This window comes from Elgaria multicarinata, chromosome 18 (genome assembly GCF_023053635.1).
Source record: "Elgaria multicarinata webbii isolate HBS135686 ecotype San Diego chromosome 18, rElgMul1.1.pri, whole genome shotgun sequence".
Classification (NCBI taxonomy): Eukaryota; Metazoa; Chordata; class Lepidosauria; order Squamata; family Anguidae; genus Elgaria; species Elgaria multicarinata.
The window spans coordinates 980,176-1,002,570 of NC_086188.1; the positions used below are offsets into that span (position 1 = coordinate 980,176).

At 56.5% G+C, this 22,395-nt stretch overlaps 1 protein-coding gene across 1 annotated transcript; it reads left to right on the forward strand.

Moving 5' to 3' along the window:
- Window positions 1–20,499, forward strand: CFAP251 (cilia and flagella associated protein 251). Its single transcript, XM_063144308.1, has 22 exons — window positions 1–143; window positions 498–798; window positions 1,092–1,661; window positions 3,033–3,173; window positions 3,281–3,390; window positions 4,209–4,317; window positions 4,798–4,878; window positions 5,052–5,129; window positions 6,000–6,044; window positions 7,079–7,299; window positions 8,819–9,010; window positions 9,187–9,434; window positions 9,712–9,863; window positions 10,497–10,670; window positions 11,462–11,646; window positions 13,402–13,516; window positions 13,612–13,775; window positions 16,253–16,343; window positions 17,162–17,305; window positions 18,875–19,103; window positions 19,194–19,295; window positions 20,345–20,499. The coding sequence occupies exons 1-22, from the start codon at window positions 1–3 to the stop codon at window positions 20,497–20,499; spliced, it is 3,750 nt and encodes a 1,249-aa protein (XP_063000378.1).
- The last annotated feature ends 1,896 nt before the right edge of the window (window positions 20,500–22,395 follow it).

The following is a 22,395-nucleotide window of genomic DNA, read 5'->3' on the forward strand; positions in this document are numbered from 1 at the left end:
ATGCCCCAGCCAGCAGGGGCCCCGCCCACCGAGGTCGCCCAGGCCGCGCGGCCTGCCGTTTGCTGGCAGCCCCGGTTGCTATGGGAACCAGGAGCGGATGCAAACGGCGGCTGGAGGCTCCTGGCTGCGCCCCAGGCCGGCAGGTGAGTTAAGGGGGCGGGGAGGGGAGGGGGCGGAGGAAAGGCCAAAGGGGGGGGCCGTGGAGCGGCTGGGGAGGGGGAGGCAGACGGGGGGGGTCCTCACTGAGGGGGGCAGGACGGTTTCGGGCCCCCTGCCGCCCCCACAGGCCTCCCTCGGGGCGGGGGGCTTTGCTAGCAGGCAGCCGGGCCTGCGGGGCCTCCTCCCCCAGTCGCCCACCCCTCGCCTAGGACCAGGGCAACGAACGGCCCTTCCGCGTCATCGTCCCTCTGAGCTCTTGCCACGATCATGCTTCCGCCTTGCGCCTTGCGTGCTGTTTATGTCTTCTATCTTCGCTTGCAGAGATACTTCTAATCCAGCCCGTGGAAGAGGATGGAGGAGGGCGTCGACGGGGCAGGCACCCCCGAGAGGGCAGAGCCCTCAGGCCCAGGGGCTGAGGCACCCAGGGAGGAGGGGCAGGGCGCGGACCTTCGGCTCAAGGGAACAGGCTCACCCAGCCAGGGGGCCAGCAAAGAAGTCCAGGGTCCTGCAGAAGAGACGCAAGGCGAAGAGGTTGCAGCGCAGGCCGCTCAGCAAGAGAGCCCCTCAGGGGGAACCGGCAGACCTCTGGGCCCACCGGAACCTTCTGCAGAGGCCACTGCGAAAGACGTGCCTGCCACTGTAAGTCCTAAAGCAAGGGATTTGTCATTGCGAGCTCAGTAGTCAACACAGGGGTCTCAGTAGGCCAAAAAACAGGACACGTGTGTCTTGCGCTTGGGCACAGAACCCAGCAGGCCAAGTGTTACAGCTTTCACTTAAAAATAATAATAAAATGTCTTGTTCCTAATTCTGATGAATGCACAGACCTGTTTGGAGAAAGTTAATGCAATCTCAGAGCTATGTAAAGTAGGATTGACACAAATCGGGGGGGTGGAGCGTCCGTTCTCAGCCTAAAGTTTTGCCTTCCCTCTAAGGAAACTGCAGCCAAAACGTCCTTAGAGGAGGGGAAAGGGCCCCGGATCCCAGCACAAGAGGATCAAGCATCACAAGAGAAGCTAGGTGCAACTCCAGAGAAGGGCCACAAGCCTGGTGTCCAGGATGACAAAGAACAGGGAGCCCAAACCGGACTGGAAAAAGGACAAGAGAGAAGCCAACCGGCGGAAGCAGGCGTGTCGGCTCAGGCGGAGGAAGCCGGTCGTCCCCAAAGTAGGGAGAAAGTGGCCAGCCAGGAGGGCGCTGGAAGAAGCCCCAGGGACCTTGTTCCTTTGCAAGCAGCAAGCGGCACCAGCAAGGAGAGCGGAGGTAGTCTTGCCCCAAAGGCAGGCAGGGCGGAGGGGAGCCAAGAGGCGGGCCTCGCCCTGGGGCAGCAAGAGCTGCTTAGCGATGACAAAGGAGCAGGTCAAGAAACGGGTGCGAGCACGGCCCGAGAAGAGGCTGGGCCGCCCGAAATGCCTCCCTCTCTGGAGGAAGCGTCTGTAGTGTCATCGGCTCTGCCAGGCATGGCGTTGGAAGAGAACGACAGGCCCCTCTCGGCCCACCCGCTGGTGGGTATCGCTCAAAAAGCGTTGGGGGGTGGGTGAGGAGGCCGGCCTTCTCCACCCTGGTGACCTCCGGGGGGCTGGAGCACGGCTTGTGGGAGGCTGGGCCGGACATTCCCCCAGCTAGGCCTGGCGCTGAGAAGGTTGGGAAGGGAGCCTTCCCATCATTGCCCTCTCCCAGAATCCAGACTTCGGGGGTGGACGGCGGGCCCCAGTGAAGCTGATGGGCAGACGATTCAGGACGGGGGAAATGCAGTCTCCCCTCTTCACACAACGCAAAGTTAATGTACGCTGCCACAAGACAGGGCCGGCCCGAGAAGGGCAATGTGCCTCCGCCCAATTTTGCCCACTGAAGATAACGAAATTGGCAGTTGAACCTTCCTTCAACCAGTGAGGGGACGGCATCGTCCACCTCAGCTGAAGGCAGACGGCCCGGTCATGGCGGCCAGGACTGCCCCAGGGGAGCGGGCAGCTTCGTCCTCCGACGGAAGGGATGGCCAGGGAGCTGCCACCGCCACCCCTTCCACCTCACCTTCATCTGCCGCCCGAGGCAACGTGAGATGGCCACCGGCTTAGATGGCTTTAAAAGGGGGTTTGGTGAATAGATGGAGGATCAGTCTCACCACTGTCTACTAGTTACTGTATTCATTCATTCATTCATTCATTGCATTTATATCCCGCCTATTTTTCCTCCTTAAGGAACCCACAGCAGCATACACAATCCTCCTCCTTCTCTCCATTTTATCCTCACAGCAACACCCCTGTGAGGTAGGCTGGGCTGAGAGTCTGGGACTGGCCCAAAGTCCCCCATTGAGCGTCCACCGCCGAGTGGGGACTGGAACCCTGATCTCCCGACTCCCAGTCCAACGCTCTTAACCCTGACCCCACACTGGCTCTAGTTCTGAAGGCTCCACCCACCCACTCCAGGGGCGGAGTTTGTGCACCTCTGAACCCCAGTTGCTGGGGAGCAGGAGCAGGGGGCGTCCGTTGCCTCGGGGCCCCTTCCTCACGGGCTTCCCGGAGGCATCTTGTTGGTAGACCCTTGGACTGATCCCAGACTCCACCGAGACCCTCTAGCGGTGGGTCCTGCAGGGCCGGGCCCCTCTTCCCTTGCCTGGCCCATTCCCGCCTGGCCTGGGTGTGGGGGGCTCTGGGGGCCTCCAGCTACAAAACCTGCTACCTCCTGGGTTTGTTTATTGGCCTGGTTCTTATTGGCGTGTGTAACCCTTGTAAAGTCTCTTAGCATGGGATGTTTTTCCATGGACTTAAGTCTTGTTAAGATCTGTAACCGTTTAGTGATTTGCCTTACCTCAGTGCGATGAGGCCTTTTGAATGAGCGCCGGGCAGCTCTTCAAACGTGCCCCTCCCCTCTTCCAGGGTTTGTCGTGGGTCTTTGGCTACAACAGCAAGCTCCCGGTCTTCAACCTCCTCGATGAAGACTTCCGCGTGATCTTGTACGTCTCGGCTCACACGGCTGTCATCCACGATGTCCTCAGGAACAGGCAGTACCTGCTTCAGGTGAGGCTGGGTCCTGCCTCGGCGCCGGAGGGCGCCTCTCTCTCCTGCCTCGCGCCAGGGGCCTGACCTCACGCCTTTCCCACGCTCACCCCCTTTGGCCTCCCCAGGGGCACACGAGTTGCATCTCCTGCATCTGCCTCAGTGAAGACCGGCGGTGGGTCGCAACGGCCGACCGGGGCCCCGAGAGCTTGCTGATCGTTTGGGACAGCTACTCGGCGTAAGTGGCCGGGGCAGGACTGCGGTCCGCCACCTCCTCTTCTAGCCAAGGCTCGCGCTGGAGAGGGGGACCTGTGGGAGGGAGGGAGGGAGGGAGGAGGAGGAGGAGGAGGAGGAGGAGGAGGAGGAGGAGGCCTCTCCATGCCCAGGAGCCCTGCGGAAAGCCCTGCGGGACGCCTGTGGCTGGGCGGCTGTCTTCATGCCCCCTTTGCGGCATCTGGCGAGCTGATTGCTGTGGGACGCTGGGAAACCTGTTGTTGGACTCCAGCCTCCCCTCAGCCCCATCGGTAGCCAGAGACGATGGGAGTTGTAGTGCAAAGTTCTCCAGTCCTAGGCTAGACAGACTTTGGGTCTGATCCAGCAGGGCTCGCCTGATGTTCCTTTAGAATGGGGTGGACAGGAAACGGGTCTCCCCTGGCTTGTGTGGTAGGGAGCCAGGAGGCCGTGGCACCTCCTGTCCTGCTCCTCACCACCACCACCACCACCACCACCGTTGTTCGGGTCAGAGCAGGAGGCAGGTGAGCGAGCTGGTGCCATTGTGGAAGAGAGGGAGCCACTCTGGGGGGCTCTTGTCCGTGGGCCCCTGCTGGGGTGCGGGCCTTCGGCCAGTGCCCACCCATGCCTGCCCATGGTGCCAGCCCCGGCTTGAGCCTCAGCAGCTTGTGGCCGCTCTGCACGGAGCCCCCCCCCCCCTCCTCTCCCCTCCCTCCCCTTGGTTAATCTGGCATCAGCCAAGCCCGGCTCTTGAATCGATCTCTCCTGCAAAGAGAAAAGCAAGGCTAGGGGATGAAATGCAGCCCCGGGTGTCTCTTTGTCCAGGGTCCCCGTGCACACGATCTTCGACAGCCACCCAGAGGGAGGAGTCGCCACTATCGCCATATCCCACGATTCCAAGTTCCTGGCCACTATTGGGGCCGGGGAAGTGCAGGTAAAGGATGCCTTTGCTGGGCCGGAGATCCTGGATCAGGTTCTCCTCAAATCTGGGAGGCGGGGGTGGGATGCTCATAGAGCCTGAAGGCACAGCCTGTTTCTCACGTCTCCATAACCAGCTTGAAAATCAATGATTAGGACAGATTTCCCCCTGCCAAGGCGCTTTGCTGAAACCCCGAACTGAGGCACCACCCCACTGACTTTGGAGCCCCCAGCCCCCACTGATTTCTCTGTCTCCCCCCCCCCCCCCCCATAGCTGAACTCTCTGGGCTGGTCTTGACTCCGTCGGAATCCCCGGAAGAGCGGAGTGGGGATGTGAGCTCCTGGCCACAGGAAAGCCCTGGTTGCCTCAGTCCAGAGTCGAAGGAGCCCAGTATTATAAAGCCCGTGTGCCCAGAGAGGGGTGGTTTGGGGTGTGCATCGGCTTGGAGGGCCCAGGCGAATTCACCACCTCAAAACAGGTTCCTCTTCCCCTCAGAAAGTTTGCGTTTGGCGGTGGACGTTGCCCGAGACGAGCCCCCTCTGCAGCGTAGAGATCCCACCGCAGTTTGGTTTCCAGGTGAGATATCGTGATTCTCTGCCCGCGAGGGCCACGCGACTTACTCCTGAGTAGACGTGGCCATGACTGGGCTGTTAAGGCGTCAAACTCTGTGCAGACTTCCGAATTACGCCACCGTGTTTTTGCCGCTGTGCCGCGCGTGGTTGCCGTTACGCCGTTTGTTCTTTTCCCAGGATTACCTCGCGTTCAGTTCGAGAGACCATAAGGAACTAATCAGCAATAGCGGGACTCAGGTCATCTTCTACTTGTGGGTAGGTGGCAGCGAAGGCCTCTGGTCGCACCTGGGGGGTGGTTTTCACAAAACAATAATGCTTCTGTGAGGGATGTCGGAACCGCTGCCTATTTCACGACTGAACGGCACAAGGGCAGGGACGGGTAGGATTGGGGCCTCGTGGGAATCTCAAACCATAGATCAGTCCCAAGTTTGAGGCTACCTTTGACCTGTGCTGGTCAGGTAGCCGAAGCAGCTCTGAAAATGTTTTATTTATTAACAGCATTTATGTACCGCTCCATATCTAAAGTGATTTCGGAGCAGTGAACAATAAGAGATAAAAAGATCAAAAAATTAAAAGGCTGTACTGAAATTGTTATTTTAAAAAACAGAGCAACGATAAAAATCGTGGCTGTTCAGTCAAGGAGGGGTTTCCTGGCAGAAAGGCCCTTTGCAGGAGCCGCGAGAGACGTCCCGTGTCAGCGCCTGCCTGGCCTCTGTGGGCTTTTCTCCTGTGCCCACGTCTGACGGCGCGCAGGCCGGGAAAGGCCCACAGCTCTGGCTGCAGCTGACAAGCGAACTGCTTCTGATTTGCAGCCTCACGCAGCCTGGTGGCCCTGCACATGTGTGGACTGCAACGCCCACCCTACCTGACCATTGGGCTGATGGGAGCTGCAGTCCCAAACCTCTGGAGGGCTGCCGGCAGGTTGGAGAAGGCTGGCAGAGATCAAAAGGCAGGAGGAGGATTGTTCTCATCGACGTCTGGATTTTTTCTGACATTCGTTTTCATAATTGTTCGTAAATGAATCTCAGCTCCCTGTAAAATGGGGGGAGGGAGAGGAGTCCTCTCACGCCACAACAAGTTGAAGCAAAGGCTTTCACTCCTGACATTGGCTTTATTTCTCCTTAGGACAGCAATATTTTGAACTACCACGCTCCTCTCCTCACAGAGAAAGTGAGTATGGATATAGAAAAGTTTCTGGGAGTTCTGAAACTGAACAGTTGGTTTTGTTTTGCTTGAGCTTCTGCAGCAAACAATTCCATCCTTTTTGAGCAGCAACTCTGGAATGGGTTTCCAGGACATCTCTGCACAGCCCAAGGGAACCGTTGCGTGTGCCCGGGGTTCCTGGCCCCCGACTGCCCTGGCCCAGCCTCACGCCCTTTCCATCAGCCTGATTGGAACGTGCCGTTGCAGCGTCAGCCTTGAGAGCGGAGAGCCGTCCTCTGCCTGCCTGCCGCCCGGCCCGGCTCATGACGGACGTGGCCTGGCCAGCGGGGCGGGTGGGAAGTCTAGGCGCTTGTGCTCCGAGGTTCTTTCTGACCTGCAGCTCCTGGGCACGTTTTGTGCAGCGAGGAGGGGAGATTGTGAAATGGGAACGACGGTTGGGAGCGTGGGGTTGAACAAAAGGTTTGGCTGAAGAAATACGTTGGAGTGGGGGGGGAGGGGGAGAAAGAGATAAAGGTGAACAGCGAGTCATCCCCCGTCACCCCCTGACTTCATAACCATATGCTAAGAACACATCTGAGAACCCTGCTGTAGCCTCACCAGGGCTCCTGTTTCCCCTCCTTCCTTCCATCTTTCTTTGGTTTCCTGCATTTAGGGAAAAAATGTTCTGGGAAGGGGTGTGTGTGCGTGCGTGCGTGTCGAGGTGGGGTGGGGTGGGGAGCTGAAAACACGCTGGGAGTTACAAACTGGTTCCTGCATGAAAATGTGTCCCCACGTGGATGTTTATTAAAGCATTGGGTAACGAGCGAACTGTCTCTTATTCTCCACTTCCTGTGCGCATTCAGAAACAATCCCCTTGTCAAATCCTTTGTGTTTGGGGTTGAAGGGCACCTGTTAGTTGTTGTTATTTTTGTGTTGTCTGATAACTGAAGAACCGCGGGCAGTTCACGTAAAAACACTTAATGTCATAAAATGCAGAAAAGAGACATGGTACTACGGTGCTTTTACCTCCTCCGCCCCCTTCTCTTCTCTCTCCTCTCCAGACGTTCAACAAGGCCGTGGGAATCTTCAGCCAGTCCCTTTTCCACTTCAGCACCGAACAAGCGATCACTGGAACCCTGGACGGGAAGATCGTGGTCTGGGACGCCGTGTGCCCTCCCCCCTCCAAGGCGAGCGCCGCCTGCCTGAAGCCGTACAACATGAAGGCCATCAAGGTGATGTCCCTGCAGAAGGAGGGCATCACGGTGCTGGCCATCACGGACCGGTGAGCGGCTCCCCCCTCCCCCCCTGCATTTGAATCTCTCCTTCCCTCCTGTTCTTCCTTGCAAAAGCCCTGCGGGGAGGTTGGTTGGGCTAAGAGGCGCAGGCCGGCCCGAGGAAGCTGCCTTGCGCAGAGTCAGGCCCGGGGTCCGTCTGCCCAGTATCGTTGACGCTGTCAGGCAGCAGCGGTTTCAGGCAGGAGTTCCGCCCCCCCAGCCCACCTACTTGAAGAGGCCAGGGATTGAACCTGCACCCTTAGGCGCTCGGACCAAAGCCGTCGCCCTGGCCGGGTAGCAAGTAGGCAGCCCGGGCAGCTCCCCCAGCAAAGGAGTCGCGTGCTGAAAAGGGGCAGCTCCCGGCAACAGCCGAGCTGCTGCGTCCTGCCCTCGCTCCAGCTTCTGGAGCAGCCCCACATCGGAGGCGCTGCAGCCCTCCCGTCTCAAGGTTGCTCGCGCCCGTGCCACTGTCTTCCCCCAGCCCCCCTCCCAGGAGATGCTCATGGGTCCCCGGGCAGCAGCAGCTGCTTGGCCCCTGGGCGAACGGAGTGCTGGGCTAGACGGACCCTGGGTCTGATCCGGCCTCAAGGCTCTTCTTCTGAGATGCCAGGGATCTTCGCACGCCAAGCGGGGGCTGTACCACTGAGCTACGGCCCTTCCCTGTTCATCTAGTGAACCGCCAAATTAAAATTCATGCAGCCTTCTCCAGGGCTGCATGAAAGGAAAGGGGGGGGGGGGAACAAAGAGTGTTGAGAATTTGCATAACGCTCTGGTGAGTCTCCCCCGTGCTAGCCAGCAGAGGGCGCCATGGCAAACGTTGGCTGAGGAAAGGGGGCCAGCCCGCGTCCTTCCGAGACCTCCATTCCGCCACGGATTCTGCCGCAGGACGACCGTCCCAAACTCCCGATAGACGTGCCGGCAGCTCCCAATGCCTCCCAGGCCCCCTCTCTGCCCTCTCCCTGTGTGAGGCTGACGCTTCTAGGGCTCCTTCACGCACTGAGCCTTCGGCCCTGGCTCCTTAACTGGGTGAGGGGGCCGGGGTGTGTGTGTGTCTCACCTTCCCCGTGCTCCGATGGATTTCTCCCATTCACAGCACTGAAGGGAGCCCCATCTCTTTCCTGCTGGATCAGACCCAGGTCCACCTAGTCCAGCATTCTCTTCACACAGGGGCCAACCACAAGCAGGCCGCTGAGAGCAACAGCCCCCTCCCACCCCTGTTCCCCAGCAAACGGTGTCTATAGGCAGGCGGCCTCTGGTAACGAGGCCAGATTCAGGGCCATTCACAGTGCAATGAATTCAGTGGCCCCGTTCTTTTATCCAAATTCCCAGATCCCTGCATTGAGCTGGGGGTTGGGCCGGAAGGCCTTACAGGCCCCTTCCAGCTCCACGATGCTGTGATTCTGACTGGGCGTTTCTTTGAGGCACAGCCGCAGCAATAACCTCCTGTCTGGAAAAAACGAGTAAATCTCCTTCTTGCAACGGACGCGGCGGCGCTGGGCCTCCGCAACGAACGGCTCTTCTTTCCAGGTGTTTTGTGACCTGCGATGACCGAGGCCACGTGAAGTTCTACAACGGAGACCTGCAGCTTCTGCACTGGTACAGCCAGTTCCGGGTGGGGCCCATTCGGTCCATCTCCTTCTCCAGGCAGCCGGCGTGCCCCGCGGACGTCTCCCAGTACCCCACCTCTTGCACCCTGTCCGGCCACCCCTTCGTTGCCAGGTGAGAGCCCTGTTACGCCACCAGGGCCTGGAAAGCCGCTCTTAGGCTGTCCGGAGGCCCACGTTGGGCTTGTCTCGCGCCTGAGCTGCCCCAGGGAATGTGGGGGCTTCAGGTAGAAATCCAAACGGTGCTGCTACTCCCACACCCACCCATCCCGTTTCTTTTCCACGGCGCAGGAATTTCCTACTGGCCACGTCCGATGCACTGGTGATTCACGTCAAGCCAGAGGGGATGAAAATCAGCAAGTGCCTGGAGGAGCCCAGAGAGGCCGTCCACGCCCTCGCCTGCCACCCCAGCAAGCCCCTCATGGCCAAGGGCAGCTCCTGCGGGCTCCTGAAAGTGTGGAGCTACACGCTCAATAAGTACCTCGTCAGCCGGATCTTTAAGGGCGGAAGCGTTCGCAGCCTCTGCTATAATCACGACGGTACGGATCCACAGGCCCTCGCCCTTGGCGGCTCCCGTTCTTCTTGCTGGGCTCGTTTCCTTTGGAGCAGGGGTGGGGATCCAAAGGGCCTGAGGGCCAAATTGGGGCCCCCAGCCTCTCCCCAGGGGGCCACGCCCTTTTCTTCTCCATTCCCGGCCGTTTCGTGGCTTCCCAGCCTTGGAGCTGTTTCCCCCACCCCCACCCCCACCCCCTCGTAGTCGTGGGGCGCTCAGAGCTCAGAGCTGAACCAGGCGGTGTTTCCGGTGTCTCCTTTCAGGTTCGTTGTTGGCAGCCGGTTTCCGCGACGGGAGCGTTTACATCCTTGATTCTATTTCTCTGGAAGACGAATGTCCGGAATCTTTCCAGTACTCAAGAGGTCCCGTCACCCACATGAGCTTCTCCCACGACTCCCAGTACCTGGCCACTGCCGTGAGTGGCCCCTGCTTCTCCCGCATAGGTCACTGGTCTGTGCTCCCCAGAAGCACGGCGGAACGCCGGCCTTTCCCGCAGCTCTGCACAGCGCCCGGACTTGGCTCAAGGGCATCTGCTTCTGGAAACTGGGAAGGCTGGCGGGCCTGATTGCGGGGCTGGCCTCCACCCCTTCCTCCGAGGGGCACCAAGGGGCATGCGTGGCTCCCCCGCCCCCAAAACCTGTTTCCACAACGACCTTGTGCGGTTGGGTTGGGCTGACAGAGTGAGACGGGATTAAGGTTCCTCGGCCAGCCTTAAGGCTCCTGCGTCTTCGGGACGGAGGCATCTGCCTTCGGCCGAGTCCAGCCCTGGTTCCATCTTGCCCCGTCTTGTCGACCCTGACTGGCAGCAGCCCGGGCTGCCTGGGGATTCCAGGCAGGAGCCTGAAACCCCGGGGACCTCCTGCCTGCCAGCCAAGCAGGGGCCTCTTCTGCCATTGCGCTACGGCCCCTCCCACAGCCCTCGTTCAGTGCTCTAAGCCGTGTGCCACACTGGGAAGGAAGGAAAGAAGGAAGGTGAGAGAGCGAGAGAGAGAGAGAGAAGCTCAGATTAACGGGGAAAACTGGTTTGGTTTTGTTGTTCGCTGTTCAGGATGAAAACCTTGCCGTGAACCTTTACAAAAAAGTCCTGGCAGGCGAGCAGCATGTCTGGGAGCGCCTGGCAGGGCTCCACGCCCACTACAAGCCCATCCGCTCCATCCTCTTTGGGGTGCACCTGGACAGCGACGAACCCAGGCTCTTAAGCCTCGGAGAAGACCGGCTCTTGGTAAGTGCTGCTGGTGACCGGGGGTGAGGGGTGGGTGGGATGCCACGCCAGGCGTCAAGGCCCGGAGAAGAGAACCAGAGGGTCGGAACGAGGCAAAGTGTCGCTGGGAAGTCCCCGCCTGAACCGGGAGTGGTCGTAGCTCCTCCTGTTGAGGAGAGCCAAGAGCCGAGGCCTGGGTGGGCGGAGTCAGACCAGCCCCTGGAAACCCTTCGCTGCAAGGCTGGGGGCCACTGCCCGCCCGAGGGCCGAATGCCCAGTTGGAGAAGCCCGCAGGGGCCACCACCTTCCAGCTTAAGAGGCAGGGCCAGGGAACGCACCAAGCCGGCATATTTGAGCCTGACGCTTTCTACTGCCAGGAACAAAGCCTCCAGAGAGCCTTTCAGCCCTTTAGGATGGGGGGAGGGGAGGAAACGCTGCCCCAGAGCTGGGCAACCGCTAACGTTCGGCACTCGGGGGGAAAGGACGGGGCGCGGCCTTCCGAGGAGCCCCAGAGGGGGATGGGCGTGCCCCCTGGGCCCGGCTGCCTAGGACAGCCTTCCCCCCCCCCCGGTTCCCCCAGACGTGATGGTCTGCAGCTCCCGACCTCCCTCCAAGCCCCCCGAATAGCTCCCGAAATGGCGCCGGCATCCGTGCGTGCAGAGGAAGCGGCCGTGGTGAGGGGTTGAAAGAGGTCAGGCCAGGGGTTGGCGTGAGGGTGTGGATGAAGGGCGCCTTCCGCTGCCGAGGAACCAGGCGGGGCCCGTGGAGGGTGGGCCCCCTCAGTCACGGGGTGGATCCTGCTTTGCCTGCAGGTGGAGTACGACCTGGAGCACAGCGCCAAAGGTGAGCTGGCCATCATCCGAAGGGACCGCGTTGAGCAGAGTGCCGTCCCCAAGTGCATCGCCTGGTACCCGCCTCTGACGACAGAATATTTTTTCCTCACCGCCAACGACCACTACAAAATGAAGCTTTATAACGTGACCACAAAGTTGTGCAGGTCAGCCTGGGCGCCCTCTGGCGCTCCCCCCACGGTGGGCCGGGCTCTCGCCGGCCGCTCTCCCACCCCGCTCTCCCTGTAAGGGGCTGGGGCTCCAAGCGTAAGAGGGAGGGCAGCTCCCGGAGAGCGGGGCCGGGGCTAGCGGGCCTCTGCACCGCCTGCGGCTCAACCGGTTCTTCGTGCCCCAAGATTCACTGGGAAGCTTGGTTTGGCTCGCTCCCAAATTTCACTTCCAATCTGTTCTTTCCACTCGTTTGAGCAGGGAAAATGTGCCTTTCAAATGGGAAAAGTCCCCGTTGCTTTGCCTGTATTTTTGGGAAGGGTGCACTTCTCCCCCCATTGACTACAGCCTGGAAATGCATCTTCCTTTAAATACCCGTTTCAAGGCACGTGGACGTTCCTCCTCAAAAGCGCTCCTGCTCACATTGACGTTCGGGGGTGCGAATGGGGACACCTTCCCACGGTTTGCGAAGGGAAACGCACCCCGCGCCCGTCCCTCCACAGACGCACCTTGCAGGCGCCCAAAGCTCTGTGCCTCAGTGGCGCCACCTGGGCCGCCCCGGGAGCAGCCCTGCCGCCTGGCTCAGCCTTCCGTCAGCTGACTCCCAGCGGCCAATCCCTGCCCGCCAGGTGCTCTAAAGCCCTGCCTCCGCGTCTGGCCCCTTTCCATGAATGGTGGCCGTGTTTTTTATTTATTTATTTATTTATTTATTACATTTCTATACCGCCCAATAGCCGGAGCTCTCTGGGCGGTTCACAGAAATTAAAACCATTCAAAGTATAAAACAACAGTATAAAACCATAATATAAAATACAATATAAAAGCTCAATCAGATAAAAACAGCAGCGATGCAAAATTACGAATTTAAAACACCATGTTAAAATGTATTTATAGATTGTTAAAATGTCGGGAGAACTTGCAGTCCGTCCGAGCTTCCGTTGCCCTGCCAGACTGACCGCAGCCGGCTCTCGAGGGGACCATGGAGCCCTGGGAACCGCCTCGGCCCTGATCCCCACCAGGTCCGCCTTTCCCAACATGGGCCTCGCCAGATGTTCTGCCCCAAGGGAATGCTGGGAGTTGTAGTCCAACACATCTGCTGCAGACTAGATTGGGAAGGCGGAACGATGTCCTGATGTGGGTGTGGAGACATGATCGCTAACGAGGGCTTCGCATTTTAATGGGCAGATCAGCCAACGGAAGCTTTTAGTGGATTAATCAGCCAGAACCCATATTAGGCAAGCGAAGGGGGCACGTGCCCACCCCCATCGTCTTGGAGCAACCTTCCTCAACCTGGGGCGCTCCAGATGTGTTGGACTGCATCTCCCAGAATGCCCCAGCCAGCAGGCTGGGGCACTCTGGGAGTTGTAGTCCAACACATCTGGAGCGCCCCAGGTTGAGGAAGGCTGTCTTGGAGGGAATTAGTGTTGCTGTGTTACACTAGCAGAGAATAGCAGAGAATGATAAAGGGAATACGGCTGTGTCCAGTTCCTTGACTGGTTAACCCAGGGGGTCGATTCCAGAAAAACTACGTTGTGGGGACCGAACGCTTAGCAAGGCCTGCCGGAACAGAAGCCTGCTATGCAGGGCCCTTGGGATACTGTGACTGACAGCTGGAGGAGCCAATGGGGTGGTGGGAAAGACTTGGGGGGACGTGCCCGTGGTCTTCCACAAGCCCTCGGAGTCATCCCTGGACGAAGTGGTTAAAAGCCGGGTGGCCAAGTGTCGTTTCATGGTGGTTCCTGTGTTTGTCGTAGAAAGACGGTTCTGGGACCGACGTACGGCTCCCCTCTGGAGCAGATCCTGGTCCTCCCCGTAGCGGAGGGTGATGAGCCCCAGAGACGGTACCTGGCCTACATCACAAAAGACAAGGCAGGCAAAGCTCCTGTGGGCCCGTTCTGGGGCGGGGCGGGGCGGGGCTGGGTGGGCTTTTGGGGGCTCACGTCAGGCCCTGTCTTTCTCCCCAGGTCGGCCTGCAGATCCTGCCCATTGATGGGAACCCGCACAGGTCCTCGGCTTTCGTTTGCCACCCGGCGGGCGTCTCCCGCCTCGCCCACTCCTACGACGGGCGCCACCTCTTCACGGCGGGGGGCGGCGACTTCACTGTGATGAAATGGGACATCAATGTAGAGTGAGTCCCGGCAGCTCTTCCTCGTCTTCCCTGCACCGGCCGGGGCCTCGCGAACCCAACTCCCGTGCCGACGGTGCCGTCATGCGTGTGTCAAAGATGGCGCCCCCAACTGCCTCGGGGAAAGCCTCCTCCGTGGCCTGATGGATGAGCCGGGGGCTTCATCAGCTGGGCATGGCGGGATCCAGTCCCCTCTGGGATCAGGAGAGGCGTCGGCTTTTGGCCTGGTGCAGCCGGATCCCAGCCGTCCTGCTTCTGCAGCTGCCTGCCTGATAAGCCCTTAAGTGGGAGACTGCGGGGAGCTTTAGAATCATAGAAGAGTAGAGTCGGAAGGGGCCTCTAAGGCCATCGAGTCCAACCCCCTGCTCAATGCAGGAATCCATCCTACAGCATCCCTGACAGAGGGCTGTCCAGCTGCCTCTTGAAGGCCTCTAGTGTGAGAGAGCCCACAACCTCCCTAGGTAACTGGTTCCATTGTCGTACTGCTCTAACAGTCAGGAGGTTTTTCCTGATGTCCAGCTGGAATCTGGCTTCCTTTAACTTGAGCCCGTTATTCTGTGTCCTGCACTCTGGGAGGATCGAGAAGAGATCCTGGCCCTCCTCTGTGTGACAACCTTTCCAGTATTTGAAGAGTGCTTTCATGTCTCCCCTCCATCTTCTCTTCTCCAGGCTAAACCTGCCCAGTTCTTTCAGTCTCTCCTCATAGGGCTTTGTTTCCAGACCCCTGATCATCCTGGTTGCCCTCCTCTGAACACGCTCCCGCTTGTCTGCGTCCTTCTTGAAGTGTGGAGCCCAGAACTGGACGCAGTGCTCCAGCTTCTCTAGAGACCAACGGTGTAGGCGATGGGCCCACAGCATCCATAAGCGCGGGGGTGGGGGGAAGCCTTGCAGGAGCCCTCTGCGGAGTGGCTGGCAGGGGCTGCTTGCTCCCTCTCCGCCTCCTTTGTTGGCTTGGCTGTGGTGGTTGAGGGGCAGGGGGCTAGAGCTGGGGTGGACCCCCCTCTGCGGGACTCCTCTGCCTGCCCCCTGTGGGGCCACTGGGGAAGAGCATTCCGCTCACCAGCATCCGAGGAAGCAGAGTCAGGGGGGTCATCGTGGGGACCTAAAGCCCTGTTCGTGCTTTCTCTCGTGCGCTTGTACGCACAAGCGCACACCCTTTCGGCTGTGGGGCTTAATCGGTTGGAGGTCCAGCTTGAGCAAGAATTAAACGAAGGCAGTAGAATATAAATGATCCTGTTTCATAATTGCTGGCTGGGGTCCAGGCAGTGTTGAATGCCTCTGTAATTTGTTTATGGAGGAAGGCATTTTATGAGCTAATTAGCGCTTTTCTGTTGCCTCTGGCATCTTCCGTGTCTCCGCAATATTTAATGTCCAAGTATAACTTAATTATAGACAAAAGCCCTCAAGTGTTTGGATCGCAGGAGGCGCCGTCCCATTTGGGATGCAGGTGCGCTGGCTGACATTTTTGCTGCGTTTTGAGGTGGAAGCAGGAAGAAATACTCCGCGCGGCTGTGCTTGCCGGCCAGGGCTATGACGGGTGCATTTGCCTACACACCTGGTGCCCTCCTGATGTGTTGATGGACCGCCCCTGTTCTCCCCAATCAGCTTGAGCGATGGAGTTGTTGTCCAGCGTACCTGGAGAGCACAGGTGGGGGCAGGCTGCCTTGGCCCCTTGATGGAACTGCCGTTCCCAGGATCCCTTGGTCCGGGCAGCCGTGATGGTGGAACGGGGCTCGCAGCTGCTTTTGTACTGCGGACATGACCACGGTTCACGGTCTAGAGGCGGCTCCCTTACGAAGCGACACAGGTGCGCCAGACCTGGAGCATCCTCAGGAAACCGTGGCACTGGGTGGAGATGGGGGCCCCCGGGTGTTTGGGAGGAGCCTCAACTTGGGGGCAGCGAGTCCAATTGCAGCTACGACCTAGAACAGTCTGCAAAAACAAGACCACCTGCCAACTCCCCCCCACTCAGACTTCTGAGCACAGCTGCAGTCCTGACAGCAGGTGGGGGTGGGGAGGAATGCATTTCCTCAACAGCAATGCGCTGTGCCCTGTTGTAATGCAAAGCTTTTTGTGGGGCGGTTGGTTCTTGAATGGGCAGTTGAGGCCCACGAGATTTGCAAAAGACCTGATCTTGGTGGAGATGAAAACAGCTAGAAATGTGCGGTTGTGGGTGTGGGTGTTTATGTGGATCTGCTTGAACTGTGGGCCTCTCTGTGGAGGCATTGCTATGGGGTTGTCATGATGGGCACATGCATTTCGAATCATGCTCCTCCTTGATGGTGTAGAGGGGCCTCTATGGAATCCTAAAGCTTTTCGGCTGGTTGATTTTGAGTATAGCGTTTTGCCCTTAATTAGTTGGACAGCGCCCCTCTGGATACAGAGCCACAGCTGCTTTTTAACTTTTAGGAGATACGTTTCAGTGCTGCCTCTTGTCACATCTTCTTACCGGAGACCTGTCTGTGTCGTTCCTTCCCCAGTGCTCTGGAGGCCTCTGTCTTTCTGGGTGGTGAAGAGCTGACCCCGTTCTACAACCTTCTGGAAGGTGGCCGAGCGGGCGAGTTTTTCAGGGTAATGTAAGACTGCACGGTTTACTTATTTATAGGACTTTTACCCAGCCTTTTGATGTAAATGACCTCAAGGCGGCTTACAAGTTGATAAAAGCAATAAAACGATATAAAAACAAGGATAAAACCACAATAAAAAAAACCCAGATTAAAGCAACAGCTAAAATAATGGGAAAGCTTATAAATACAATTTAAAAGCAAGAGAATAGATAGACAAGACCCTTAAACTAACACAGAGATGGCACCAGGTGAAGACGTCTAGGAAGGAAGTCTGAGTCCTCTAAAGGTCAGTAGCTTGTATTGAGCTGGGAAACAAACTGGGAGCCAGTGAAGCTCTATTAGTTTAGTTGAAACACCACGTTTAGCTAAGCGTCCTGTTAGCACTGTAGTAACGTGTGCTCTGCAGTCGAGCTCAGCTAGTAATTTGCGTTCTGCAGCAGTTGAAGTTTCTGAACGCCTTTCCAGGGCAGCCCCACGTCCCTCCCAGACCGCCGGAAGCAGCAGGAGAGAACGCTCCGTTGCCACCTCGTTCAAATGGAAGGGTCCCTGCTTGAAGGACCCCAAGATCCTAGAGCCAGCAGGTTGTGAATGCACAAGTGATGGTGTTGCAGATGTGTTTTAACATGGTTCTACATGGCTACTTTTTTGTGTCCATTTTTAAAAACAAAGTCTGAATTGGCTGACGTTTAGGATCAATTCGCAAGTGCGTTAATGCACTAGTAATGACTTAATTTATCTAGCAATCCAGTTTGTCACCTCTTTTTTATTCCGCTCCCCAGAACTCACGGTGCTTTTTTGCCCTGTCCCATGTGCCCTTTCCAGGAGCTGGAAGACTATTTTTACTATGCTCAGCTGTGCCATCAAGGGATCGACACCATGGAGCCCAGAAAGGTGTCAACCCACATCCCCCTGGAACAAGCCCCTTTCGTCATGCGGGCGATGGGATTTTACCCCTCTGAAGAACAGGTCGGTGTTTCTTAGGGAAACCCTACGGGTCGCACCTTTGGCCTTTGGAATTAACCACACCACTCCTGCTACCTGCCAGTATTTGAGAATGCCAGACTCTGTGTTACGCCAGCCTGCACCCCCACCTGCACCCCCACCCGCACCCCAATGTGCTGGACTTCCTCCTATCAGCCTTGGCCAGTAATAGTGGGGAGTTATAGTCCAAAACATCTAGCTATTCATGCTTTGTGTGTGTGTGTGTGTGTGTGTGTGTGTGTGTGTGTGTGTGTGTTCTTAAAACTGCCCATTTTTTTTATTATTTTGAAGAGGAAGCAGGGCTACGTGGCCGCAGTGCAGGTTGTGCTTCTGTTTTGGATCAGGTCCCTTTGCCACTTTTCTGCCCAAAGTCCCTTCCCCTCCGCGATTTGCCACCAAAGATTCTGTTTACAGTAAATAGAAAGCATGGAAGAGAGATTCCTGGCAGGAAAGTGACACAGAGGGCACTATATGGGCAAAGTGCCCTGAAAGGAGGGCTTAACATTCTTAAATAGAGCCCCAAACTAGATTGGGAGCATATTCCAGCTAAGGGCCTTGCGGCTGCTTTTCCTACAGGCCAGCTTGAGCCTGCTTTCTTCAAAGCGTGGGTCACATAATGTGTAGTTTGGCTCATAGATGTCAGCTCCTTCCACTGGAATAATCGGAAGCTTTAAAAAGGCTGCAAGACTGGACCAGCTGTTCCAACGCTTCAGAGGAGGAGTTTCCAGGGAGACGCAAAAGCTCCCTTGTTGGCTTTCTCTCGCAGTTCCCCGTTTTCTGTCCGTGTAATCTGCCACTCAGGAATAGCCTCCTGTGTAACTTGCCAAAGGGCAGGACTGTTGGGCAGTAGCAAAGATGACCATGTGGCAGGGGAGAGGCAGGGACACCGCGGAACTCACGGGAAGCTAGCGGGCGGGCTGGGGCTCCCCCTCCGAGCAGAAGTCGGCCTTGTCTTTCAGAATCACAGGGGGCTGTAGGGATGTCTGAGTTGAAGCAGTTTCTTCCTCTTGCTCTGTGTGTGTGTGTGTGTGTGTGTGTGTGTGAGAGAGAGAGAGAAGGTGCCTTTTGTGTGCAGCAGCAGCAGGAGGACAGAAAAGAAAGCTCTTCAAGGGTGACTGGACGTCTCGCTCCGCTCCCCTGCTCGTCGTAGTGTGGCGGGGTGGATTCATGGCCTAGTTCCCTCCACTGAGCAGAAACGTGGAGACACAATGAGAACAGCCCTGAAGCTGCCCCACTTTTATGAAACAGCCGGAGGGCAGGGAAAGGCCGCCGTTTGCTTCCCCCTTTTTCATTTTTGCAGTCTCCTCTTTCCTTCTCTTGCCTTAAAAAAGAGGGGCTTTTCTGAGGAGGCCCAGCAGAGTGGCATTTTGCAAACCAGCTTCAAGATCCTGGCTTGGCAGCCACTCTCAAACTGGCTTGCTGGATGGTGTCGGCCTAGACGTGCCGGGTGCGGCCTCCTGGCCCGTTGCCATGCCATAGATAGAATGGAATCGCCAAAGAATTCCAGCAGCGTCAGCCGCTCTGTTTATGACAGTGCGTTTTTGTTCCTTTTAGATCGAAAACATGCTAAATGAAGTCAAATTCAGTGAATATCTGGAGACTGGGAAGCAAGTGACCCACATCAATTTAGGTGACTTCATCAAACTCTACGTAAATCATCGCCCTGCCTTTGGGCTGGCGGCGAAAGAGATACGAAACGCCTTCCAGGTGTTGGGCTATGAGAACCAGGACGGCGAGCCGGCCATTCGCAGGGGGGACCTGCTGTTGCTGCTTCAACATAGAGGTAGGCGCCGGTGGCCCTGAAACCGATTTGATGGTCACGGTGCTGCGATGGCGAAGCTGACGGGCTGTGTCCTCGCTTTACTCGGAACAGGAGAGCATTTCACAGAAGACGAGCTGGCAGAATACCTCACCACTCTGCTAGGCCTGAACCCTGAGGGGGGACAACCGGAGGCTGGCGCCTACGATCCCGCAGGTATTTGCACGTCTGGCCAACCGCTCCTCTGCGGCAGTGCCATTGTCTGGGCCAGAGCGGGAGGCAGGTGAACAAACAGGTTGCAGTGCTGAAGAGGAGGAACGACTCCGGGGGCCTTTCGTACGTGGGGCCTGCCGGGGTGCAGGCGCCCGTCACGCGATCCAACCCTGCACATTCATATGGCTAGCTTAGTTCTAGCCAGCGTGGCTGGGTCCCTGGATCTGAAACGCATGGAGGGTGAAGTGAGCCCTGTTGAAAGCAGTTTAAACCTGCTGTGTTCATCTGCTTACAGTCACACTGTGTGTGGCCTCCCTGTAAGGGGAAGCTTCCTTTCCTCTTCAGCTCCGTCACGTCCCCTGAGGAGCCCCCACTGTCCCGGGCAGTGTGACGACGGCCCCACCAAAATAAACAAGTCAGGAAAAGGCGGTTTCTGCAGCTCGGATAGATGATGAAAATGAAGCAAGAGCGTTGATTCTGCACCCCCCCACGCCTGCTGTTCAGCATAGTTTATTCCACTTCTGCTGAGCATAGGGAGGGGTAAAAAGTTATGGTGGTGCCAGGAAGGGCCCCCTCGCCCTTCATTGTCCCTGTATATTTAAGAATGCTTGGAAAACACAACAGCTAGAAACTTGCTTTTTTTTTTAAAAAAAGGAGTAAAGTGAACATCTCAAATCACGCCCTTTTCCTGTGGGATGGCCGGGGACAGACGACATTGCTTGATAGTGACCCAAAAGGGAGGCATGGCATGGCAGACCCTGTGCTTCGCCTGGAGAGGACATCTCCTGCCTCGGGCCACGTGCTCCAGGCCACGGTCAGGCGATGGCGTGTCAGGGTTGCACTAGATGGTCCACGCTGCAGGTTGCCTTGGGGAGCCCCCCTCTTGGATTAGGCAGTGCATCTCCTTTGGGGGCACCCCTTTCCCCCGTCAAGACAAATGGCTGATCTGGTGGCTTTGTGGACATTCCATTCCACACGTGGTTGTTTCCACGTTGTACTAAATCGTAATATCAGTTACTTTGGCTTCTCTCCCACCCCCAACCCCTCTCCAGGTGCCGATGCCTTTATTGAAAAAGAAATTCCAGAGGAAATTACGGCAACACTGTTCACGGCAGACATTCTCGACTTGCCTATTCCTGAACCACCACTGACAGAGGCAGAAACCACCAATGAACCCATGAGCAGCGTTCAGTCACCAAAGTCTTAATGCCCTCTGATTGTTCACTTTTTAAAAAATAATAATGCTGTAACTAGTTTTTTTATTCTGAAGTCCCTTTATTGTCGTCATCGTCTTTTTAAAGTCTCAGATCCGCAAAGTATGGAATCCAAAGGTTTTTTTCAAAGGGTGTAAGTGATGCCATTATTGGGCCCTTAGTAGAGCATCATACAATTCTGAACCTCAAAGAATAATTCTCAAATTTGTCCAAACTTAAGAACTCCTGGGGCTGGTCTCACAACCCACACTGTTGTTTCCTACCTAATCTAAGAGCAGAGTGGTACAGATTATGTTCAGATCACAGTGCAAGAGATACTAAAGCATTGTGATAACAATATCAGGGATCCTGAAGACTATTAGGCCAGGTGTGGGAAGGTTTTCTAATTAGAACCCTGAGATCTACCAGCCTGGTATAAAAGACACACATTTAGGATTAAAGAATTCTGGGCTCAGGAATTGGTTTTGACTGTCAGAACTGAATGGAGATCAGTTGTTTCGCACACAAAAATCCACTCTTGATTGCTTCTAGCTCTCTTCATTTCAGCAGTATAAGGCAAGAGAGGTCATCGGCCTGGTTCACACAAAATGACAACCCACAGTATGGGTTGTCATTGAATCGCGGGTTGTTGTGTTGTGTAAACCCATCTGTGCTAATTAACCATTGTTTATTAACCACGAGCAACCCAGAGTTCACAACCCAACAACAAACCATGGGTTCTCTTCGCCAGGATGATGGGTTAAACTATGGTGTGTTAGTGTGGTTGGGTTCACAAAACACAGCAGTCCATGATTCAACAATAATCCATACTTAAACCATACCCTGGGTTATTGTATTGTGTGAACCAGGTCAACGGATTAAGTATGAGCTGAGTATGGGTAGTTGTTGAATTGTGGGTAGTTATGTGCGAACCCTGCACTATGGGTTGCTAATCATAACCCAGGAAGAGAATACATGGTTAGTTGTGGGATTGTAAACTGTGGGTTGTTTTTAGTTAACAACCCATAGTTAAACCATAGTTAGAACGTAAGAAGAGCTGTGCTGGATTAGACCAAGGTCCATGTAGATCAGCAGTCTGTTTACACAGTGACCAGCCAGCTGCCCACGGGAAGTCCATAAGCCAGATCTGAGTGTAACAACACCCATCTATATTCAGGGTTTGCACGTAACCCATGATTCAAAGACAACCCATAATCCTTACTATGGGATGTCATTATGTGCGAACCAGGTCATTTTGTTGCTGCTGCTGTTAAACAATTGGGAGTCAGAAATCCTTGGTGATTTACTGTAAGTAATCCAGGGATCTACCAGTAGATCCAGATCTATGTTCTGCCCACCTTCTGTATTAGGCAAGTCGAACGTGGGTGAACTCCTGCGTCCTTGTTCAAGCCAATGGGGCTCTTTCGGGTGTGCGCTGCTGCAAACTGAAAGGCGGCCCAGGAGCTGGACGTGGTGTTTCCACTGTTGCAGGCAGAGTTGGGCCGTTTTGTTTCTGGGAGAAAGCAGGAAAGGTCAGTCTCTGCTGGTGGGTAAAGCAGAGCTGTGCTGCTTTCAAGGGGAAAAATCTGTCTTTAGCTCACAACTGAAGGCCCTAAAAACGGTCATATTATAGGCCACAGATTTCATAAACTTAAACTTCTGGCCCTTCTGAGGAGGCCGACGGCCCCCTTGATATGTTTCACTGCACCTTTTTTTTGAAAAAGCTCCCTTCAAAACGTTGGTTCCCTTCACGCAGGCAGCCCCGACCAGGCGCGTTGGGGCTCCAGCCCTCGCGCTCATCATCCCCAGCCAGGATGATGGGTGCGAGGACTGAAGTCCCAACGCGCCTGGAGGGCGCCCGGTTGGGGAAGGCGGGCTTCCCCCTCACGGACTAAAAGCGCGGGAACGCC

Bases quoted from the DNA above. Each gene is read 5' to 3' on its own strand.
- CFAP251 (XM_063144308.1), top strand. From the start codon at position 1: ATGCCCCAGCCAGCAGGGGCCCCGCCCACCGAGGTCGCCCAGGCCGCG. The intron at 3,174-3,280 runs GTGAGGCTGGGT...TGGCCTCCCCAG, and splicing joins ACAGGCAGTACCTGCTTCAG to GGGCACACGAGTTGCATCTC. The intron at 4,318-4,797 runs GTAAAGGATGCC...TCTTCCCCTCAG, and splicing joins TTGGGGCCGGGGAAGTGCAG to AAAGTTTGCGTTTGGCGGTG.